This window comes from Triticum aestivum, chromosome 7D, assembly GCF_018294505.1.
Source record: "Triticum aestivum cultivar Chinese Spring chromosome 7D, IWGSC CS RefSeq v2.1, whole genome shotgun sequence".
Lineage (NCBI taxonomy): Eukaryota > Viridiplantae > Streptophyta > Magnoliopsida > Poales > Poaceae > Triticum > Triticum aestivum.
In genome coordinates, this window is record NC_057814.1 from 144,726,938 (window position 1) to 144,735,574 (window position 8,637).

Sequence of the window (8,637 nt, forward strand, 5' to 3'; positions counted from 1 at the left end):
ATGTCATATTATATCATGATTATTTTGAAAAACGTGTTGTCATCCGAGATATATTATTATTGCTCACTAGTTAGTTATGCTATTGATGTGAGTAAATGTGATACCTAAGTGTTATTTTGAATATGGTTAATTCATAATCTTTGCTGAAAGCCTGAACATTGGTTAGACATATTTGCAACAACAAGATCAAACAAAGTTTGTAAAAGTTTTTCTTTGTCACTTTCTGTTTGTCAACTGAATTGCTTGAGGACAAGCAATGAGTTAAGCTTGGGGGAGTTGATACATCTCCATCGTATCTACTTTTCCAAACACTTTTGCTCTTGTTTTGGACTCTAATTTGCATGGTTTGAATGAAACTAACCCGGATTGACGCTGTTTTTAGCAGAATTGCCATGGTGTTGTTTTTGTGCAGAAATCAAAGTTCTCAGATTGACATGAAAATTTATGGAGAATTTCTGTGGAATATATAAAAAATACTGGCGGAAAAATATACCAGAGGGGGGCCACCCAGGAGCCACAAGCTCAGGGGGTGTGCCTCCCAGGCTTGTGGCCCCCCTGGACATCCGGCAACCGTAACTTTGACTCCATATATTCCTATTCGCCAAGAAAAAAAATCAGGGAGAAGGATTCATCACATTTTACGATACGGAGCCACCGCCACCTCCTGTTCTTCATCGGGAGGGCTGATCTAGAGTCCGTTTGGGGCTCCGGAGGGTGGAAATCGACGCCGTCGACATCATCAACCTTCCTCCATCACCAATTTCATGATGCTCATCGCCGAGAGTGAGTAATTACTTCGTAGGCTTGCTGGACGGTGATGGGTTGGATGAGATTTATCATGTAATTGAGTTAGTTTTGTTAGGGCTTGATCCCCAGTATCCACTATGTTCTAAGATTGATGTTGCTATGACTTTGCTATGCTTAATGCTTGTCACTAGGACCCGAGTGTCATGATTTCAGATCTGAACCTATTATGTTTTCATGAATATATGTGTGTTCTTAATCCTATCTTGCAAGTTATATGCACCTATTACGTTTTATGATCCGCATACCCCAAGGTGACAATAATTGGGATTCTTTCCGGTGATTACCGTAGTTTGAGGAGTTCATGTATTCACTAAGTGCTGATGCTTTGTTCTTGTTCTCTATTAAAAGGAGGCCTTAATATCCCTTAGTTTCCTTATGGACCCCGCTGCCACGGGAGGGTAGGACAAAAGATGTCATGCAAGTTCTTTTCCATAAGCACGTATGACTATATATGGAATACATGCCTACATTACATTGATGAATTGGAGCTAGTTCTGTGTCGCTCTAGGTTATAACTGCTACATGGATGAATACCATCCAACGCAATTATCCATCGCTGATCCAATGCCTACGCTTTTCATATATTCATCTTGCTAAGTTACTTTCGTCGTTGTTGCTATTACAATCACTACAAAATTGCTACTGTTTCTACTACTACTGCTACCGTTATTATCAAACTACCATACTACTCTACTACTGATCACCTTGCTGTAGATATTAAGTCTTTCAGGTGTGGTTGAATTGACAACTCAACTGCTAATACTTGTGAATATTCGTTGGCTCCCCTTGTGTCGAATCAATAGATTTGGGTTGAATACTCTACCCTCGAAAACTATTACCATCCCCTATACTTGTGGGTTATCACATTCCCAACCCAGGGAGGAATGCGCTCATGGTCGACCCTATAATTGGGGGCTGCCAGTTGTCCAAAGTACTCATGGACAGTGGCTCCAGCCTCAACATCATGTACGCAACAACAGTGCAGGAAATGGGCCTCCCCATAACAGGTCTCCGACCTTCACCCACACACTTCCACGACATTGTCCGTGGGAAGAATGCAGAACCACTGGGCCAAATTACTCTGGAGGTCATATTCGGAAAGGAGGACAACTTCCGGGTTGAGAAATTATGTTTTGAGGTAGTCCCATTCAAAGGGGGATATCACGCCCTCCTAGGGAGGCCGGCATTCATCAAATTCATGGCAATACCATGCTATGCCTACATGTAGCTTAAAATGCCCGGCCCAAACGGGGCCACCACGGTCTCCAGTGATGCAAAAAACACACACGAAGCAGAGGTCGCCCACCTTGAACAGGCAGAAGCCGACGTCCCAAAAGACAAAGAAGAGTGCACAGAGGCCACCTCTGAGAAATTCAAGAAGAAAAGGCGTGGTAGCCTAGCTGCTACCACTCAGGAGCCCTCGGCGGACCCCTCATGGTCCAATTGGCATGAAGCTAGGAGTCCCAAAGCAATAACCAACGAAGGAGAATGACCCGAACAACGGCACAAATGCAGGCTATGTCCATCCCTTCCCTCTTTTACATTTAGTACATTAGATTTGTTTCACGAACAAACTACCCAACAACAGAAATAAAAGCTTGTACTACCGTCTAGCTTGCTATACAAAGAATTGATGTAATGGCGTTATAATTTCACCTTAGGGCCCTAATCTACTCAAACTTTCTATCCATGGCCTATGGTACCACCAAGCAACTTTTATTGACCGTGGTGTGTTGAGATTTGAGGGGAGTCGGAGAGATCCTCCTATGGGATGGGTTCGAGGGGCTGCATCGTCTATCGTAACGCCTCGACCCCCATAGGATCTGTATCCAATGGCGATGGCACAGGTTAAGTTGTCCATCCCCAACCCCTCTGGTTCAACCGCCGTCGATCTCTTCAACGACCCTACCGCCGATCTCCTCCGCCAAGCGGTCAAGGATTTGTGATCCTTGTACGCTATCGAGCCCATTTTGTCATTTCTGAAGGACACGTTCTACGACGGCGGCTTGGGATCCTCAATTGCCAAGTCAGATCTCATCGACCACAACCACGACCATGAGGAGGGCACCCACAAAGCTTCTTCTAAGGTGAAACAACCCATCTATGACATCATAGAGCGCACCATGGGTCTGTGCTCTTCCAACTGGAAGGATCCCATACATGACATGTGAGGCAACATCCTATCAGAAAATCTTACCTTTTCTAGCTTGCCAACCCGTACCCTTTGTTGTAGTAGCATTTGCCGTGCGGTGCTTTAACTGTGTCGTGTTTAATTATTTCAGTTATGCAAAAAATGTATTGTTCAATAGGGCTATGTGATGTTTAAGTATGAATTGTCCACTTCAGTTTCACGAATGGCTATATTTGGTTGTTTATAGTGAGTAGATGCCTTGTTTATCTGTATTTGGTTGTTAGGTTGGTTGTAGTGAGTATTTTTCCAGTTATCGAGCAGATGCCTTGTTTATATGTATTTGGTTCTTAGGTTGGTTGGAGTGAGCATTTTTCCAGTTATCAAGCAGATGCCTTGTTTATCTGTATTTGGTTCTTAGGTTAGTTGCAGTGAGCATTTGTCCAGTTTTCAAGCAGATGCCTTGTTTATCTATATTTGCTTGTTAGGTTGGTTGCAGTGAGCATTTGTCCAGTTTTCAAGCATCTGCCCTGTTTATATGTATTTGCTTGTTAGGTTGGTTGCAGTGAGACCCTGTCGAGTTTTCAATGGCTATATTTGGTTGTTATACTGATCATTTATGCCGTGTTTATTTCAGTCATTCACAATGTGATGTTCATTATGTGCAAGTCGGTACTGTGCCGCTCGACTGCATCAATACCAGCTTGGACGGATATATTTGGTTCCAGTTATGCCTGGTGTAGTTAACACATGCCCTTTATTTCAGTTTTACACATTTATCCAGTGTGATGTTTAAGCATTACCTACGTTCTATTCATTTTCAGCAATACCAGTTTGAATTGCAATATTTGATGGCTATTAAGCCTATTGTCGTAACATTGCCTTCCATTTTATATCTGCTTTAACAACATGCTGAAACTAACACATTCAAGCTATCATTTGGAGATGATGTTGTTTACGTTTGCTATATTTGTTTGATGTTAAGGTTGATGTACTTATCATGCCTTTCCACTACTTATGCAGGACAACAACGGGAGTGGCCACCATTTTCCGCCAAGGTTAGTTTCATCCCTCGGCTTGTACTCCCCCCGTCGTACCATAATGTAGTGCATATTGATCCAGACCTGGACACTTGTTAGCTTCTAATATTGACTTGTTGCTTGTAGGTACATATGCCCTTGGCAAGGATCCACGCATCAACCCTTTTTGCGTATGGGGCAATGAGATATTCATGAACAAGCATCAAGTGAGGAAACTGATAATGATTATTAGCAAAAAGATATGAATGGTGGCAAGCAAATTATTTGTTTATGCTCTATCCAACACAAAAGTGAGTTGTAGTATGGTAACTAGAAACTCTGCAACCTTCTCTTTTTACTGCCCATAATGAGTTGTTAGACAACAATGTCTGAATCTTTTTCGTTCGCAGTGGTTCCCGAAGCAGTCCACTCAAGATTACCTCGCAAAGTACATGATTGGTGGACACGCAATGAAGGTTAAAGTATTTCATCCAGACCAATGAGCATCGAGAAGTACTAATGAAGACAGTGAAGGATGGACATGCATCCATCACAAGGGGTTGGCCTAGAGTCGTGCGCGCATTACGCATGGAAGAGGGCACAATATGGGCATTCCGCTTCACCTTCTCAAGCGACCAGAATGTCTTTCGCCTCTCTCTTTACAGTCTTTAGTACAACTGTGGTTCATCATTCTTTACTTGGTGCTTCTGTAGTTCTTCAGTATATGTACTTGTGCATCGAATTATGCATTCATGGTTGAACCTATATTTGTAATATACATGGTTGGATATGAAATAAGTGATTGCCTACTTTCAAATTCAAAACATGTGATTTTTAAATTAGGGATTAATTAGGGATTACACTGCACACGGTTTGGAAAAACGAAATGTATGCGATAGATGTGGAGATCAGACACGTTTCTAGGATCCACTACGTGTGCGATCAATCTCTACTGCACACATGATCAACCAAGAAAAAACATGTGCGCTTAACAACAGCATCGCACACAGTTCTTTCTTATTAAATGTTTGCGATAGTCACCTTATCACACACGCTTCGCAATTATGGATTGTTTGTGATGTTGTCCGCATCGCAAACATTTGGTCATAGAAGAACGCGTGCGATAGGTTGATCATCCAACACGGGTACGACGGATGATCGTGTGGGATGTATTCAAGCTTCGCATACAGTTTTATAGCGACAACTGTGTGCGCTCTTACATCGAATCGCACACAGTCGAGGAAAAGTAAATGTGTGTGATTGTCTACTTCTACAATCGTGAACTATTTGTGATGGGTCGCACATCATAAACGTAGCACCACAGAATACCGACTGCGATGGCAATGCGAGCACAATCGAGTAGGGAGTACTGTATATGCATCGAGGCTCCCTATCCCCGACGGTTTCTGTGTCGTGTGGGAAGGACCCCCTATCGCAGTCACTCACTTGGCGACGGTTCCGAACACTGTCGCGGAAAGGGGTTAAAAACCGTTTGTATAGCACCTCGCTGTACCAGTGTGACTACAACCTTCTAATGTGTTGGAGATATTTTCCTATAAGACATGCTTTGGTTTGTAGAAGTGGATCCACCCCCATGCAGTCACCGGTTTCTCTCTCAACTACCATGAAGCAAGTGAGAGGATGAAATTGGAGATTGGAATTGACCTATTGAAAAGGAAAACACAGAACAATGTATTGCAAAGAGAAATCCAAACCAAGTTCCACTTCATGAGTGACTTCTCTCCCAACCACCATGGACAAAGCAAGGACAAGGAGGAGGAATGTGGAGATTGGAATTGGTTTGTTGAAAATACGTGCCAATGTATTCTTAAAACAAAACTGGACCTTCCTCCACCTCATCCTCCTCTCGGGCCTTTAGAGCTGCCATTAAAGGGCAAGGAGAAAAGCCATAGAGGGTACGAGGCTGGAAAGGTTCTAGAGGAGGGGAAGATGAGGGAAACAAATACAAGAGGGGAAATCTCCCTTTGTGATGCTTGTAGCCATATTAAATGCATCCTATTTACTATGATTTCTATCCTTTGAGTATGAAGAACCAAACCAAAATGTATACTTGATGTCTAGGAGTGTAAAAAAGGTGAATTGAACAACAAACTATAACACCAAGAAACTATAAAATAATCGGATGCTTCAAATATGTAAAATTGTGAAGCCACTTGTGACATTTAAAGACGATTAGGTGGTCCTAAAATTTACATATTGTCAATGCATGTAGTAAGTAGTTAACACAGTGGACATGTGTTATAGTAAAAACACGCATATTTGTATTGATACCACATAAAGATTAATTCCAATATTCATATAAAGATAGTAAATAGTAACACACAATATGGTCGACTCTCCCAATATAGTAACCGAGACATGTTTTGTTCAACAAGATACTATTTTTTGGAGCCTATGTCCTTGAGAATGGTAACTAGAACTGAGCGATATTATTCAGGTTGAGGACCTGGCTTAATGTTGAGTTTACATGTCGAAACTTTGGTTATGGTTATCAGCATCATCAAAGATGGGAGATCGGTAGGCACTAGAGTTATTTCCGATTGTCCATGGTTTGACAATTTTGAGCTCTAGGTCGTTGATGCTGTAGCGTTGCCTTTCCTGCTCTCCTTTCTTTACCCTCCTGAAGTACTTTTGTGCGTGACTTGAAACCTGCACAAGAGTCTTGGTGGTGACAAAGTCCTTGGATATTTCCTTCCATTTTCCACGCCCATAGACACCCAATCCTTGGAGAAAGAGCCTTGCATAACCATGTCAGAGATGAATAAGTTAGGTTATCGAAAGAGCTACACACTATTCATTCATTAGTTGAGGTAGCTTGTACCTAATAAACATAGTTTTTAGATATGTGTGGACACAAAACATTAATTTTTTTTACTTAGAAATTAAATTAGTAAATGAAATAGTTTGAGGTGTGAAACATACAAATATTTTCATATAGAAACATGTGCACTCACTCTAACCATGTCAATGACAACTATTTGATTATATGATTCTACAATTTAATACATGAAAGCAAATTAGTGTACATGAGTAAGCATTGAATAATTACCATGACCATACTGATGTCTAATAGACATATCATGTTTATATTTAGCATGAAAAGGTATTGATGCATGCTATCCTTTTAGGAAAAGACGAATTCCATTAACTTTAAAGGGAAGTTGAACAATCTAGTGAAAGATTATAAAATCATTTGAGAGTAGCATTTTTAAACATGAACTTTGTAGGACAAATAAAAGGATGAACACAAGTTGACTCAAAAATTATCTTTCCCATAAATGTGAAACTAAAGCATTTAATTATTATATTTAGAAGTACAACGATAAAAATCATCCAATCTCATAAGTCAATTCCTACACAATTCTTCATAAATTAGTGTGATTGTAGGAATTTGATGATAAATGAGGACGTATGAAAAATTAATTACATATGTTCCCTGTCGGTCCAATACTTTCTGGCGCTTGGTACAATCACTGGTTGATGGATGGACATCCCATTCTCTGGCACCTTCACCTTGTTCCCTACTGACATCGTCGCCTGCTTGCCTTCCTCCATGACTCGTATACCCTCCTATGAAAAAAACAAAGTGGTGTCATTTATGGCAAGTTTTGACCTCCTACTCCTTTGGACCATTCATTTCCTCTATGAACACTGCATCATAGGCATATCCACTACAAGATAAACACACAAGTACATTACCTGTTGCATAGTCTCACAAGGCCACCATAGGCGGAGCTCCAAACCGTCAGGCTTCTCGTTCTTGTCATGATTGACACCATCGCAGCTATGGTCAGTGTTGTTGAACCCAGTGATGACTGGCTCTGGGTCCTCTACCTCGAATCTCGCCTTCATGGCGGACCAATGAGAGTTGGATGCCATAATAGAAGAGAAAGTGTGAACTCTAAATGTATGTATGGGTGGGCGAGGAGCAGAGCAGTGATGGAATCCAACTGTCCTTTTAAAGATGATTAATTAGAATACATTTTCAGGCTTTGTCGTATCTGATCTTTCTTAATAAATTCAAGCGTATAGATATTGGATATGCAGCAATAACAAAGTACATCATACTTTTTTGTCATTTCTTAGTACATCCTAGTCGGTGGAGTGCGCTGCAAGACCAGCCCTTCTGGCCAACACGTGTCCCGTCTACTCGGGGATCCAGCCCCTGAGTGCGTCATGGCTGGCGTCAGGGGCCTCCTCGGGGATCTTCTGCGGCTGTTTGTTCTTCATAGATCCTGCATTTTGTATCTTTTATACCAAACTTTTTACCGTAGTGCATTTCGGTGTTTCATTTGTATTTTCCCATGCCAACCTATCTCCGAGAGGGCACAAAACTTAAACTTTTATGTATACCCCGGTATCTAATGTTCCATCAATAGCCCCCGGGCCCACCCATAGAGTTCTTTGGAAGTGGTCAAAGGAGAAGGCATGCGCTCTGATCACGATGTGGGTGGGCCTAGCAAAATAACGGTGACCTCCTCGGAAATTACTGTCGTCGTGTTTCGAGTGGGAAAAGGAAGTGGTTTTGTTTTTCTGGGACATGAGACGTTGCAGTGGCTCAACTCCATAGCGTGCCGCTTTCGATCCCATATGTGGGTTTTTACTGTCCCGCCTTCCAAAGAACGAAATAGCCCTCGAGGTAGTATCTCTTCGTTAAATGTG

The 8,637-nt window shown here is 41.7% G+C and overlaps 1 protein-coding gene across 1 annotated transcript; it reads right to left on the bottom strand.

The window, feature by feature from the left end:
* Positions 1-6,213: 6,213 nt before the first annotated feature.
* On the bottom strand, positions 6,214-7,919 carry LOC123169167 (uncharacterized). The gene is made up of 3 exons (XM_044587018.1): positions 7,675-7,919; positions 7,403-7,545; positions 6,214-6,712 (listed from the first exon to the last, which is right to left on the bottom strand). Exons 1-3 carry the CDS (start codon positions 7,852-7,854, stop codon positions 6,439-6,441), a joined length of 597 nt encoding a protein of 198 aa, XP_044442953.1. The 5' UTR covers positions 7,855-7,919; the 3' UTR covers positions 6,214-6,438.
* Between the last annotated feature and the right edge of the window lie 718 nt (positions 7,920-8,637).

Bases quoted from the DNA above. Each gene is read 5' to 3' on its own strand.
- LOC123169167 (XM_044587018.1), bottom strand. From the start codon at position 7,854: ATGGCATCCAACTCTCATTGGTCCGCCATGAAGGCGAGATTCGAGGTA. The intron at 7,546-7,674 runs GTAATGTACTTG...TTTTTTTCATAG, and splicing joins CTTGTGAGACTATGCAACAG to GAGGGTATACGAGTCATGGA. The intron at 6,713-7,402 runs GTAATTAATTTT...TGGTTATGCAAG, and splicing joins TGGACCGACAGGGAACATAT to GCTCTTTCTCCAAGGATTGG.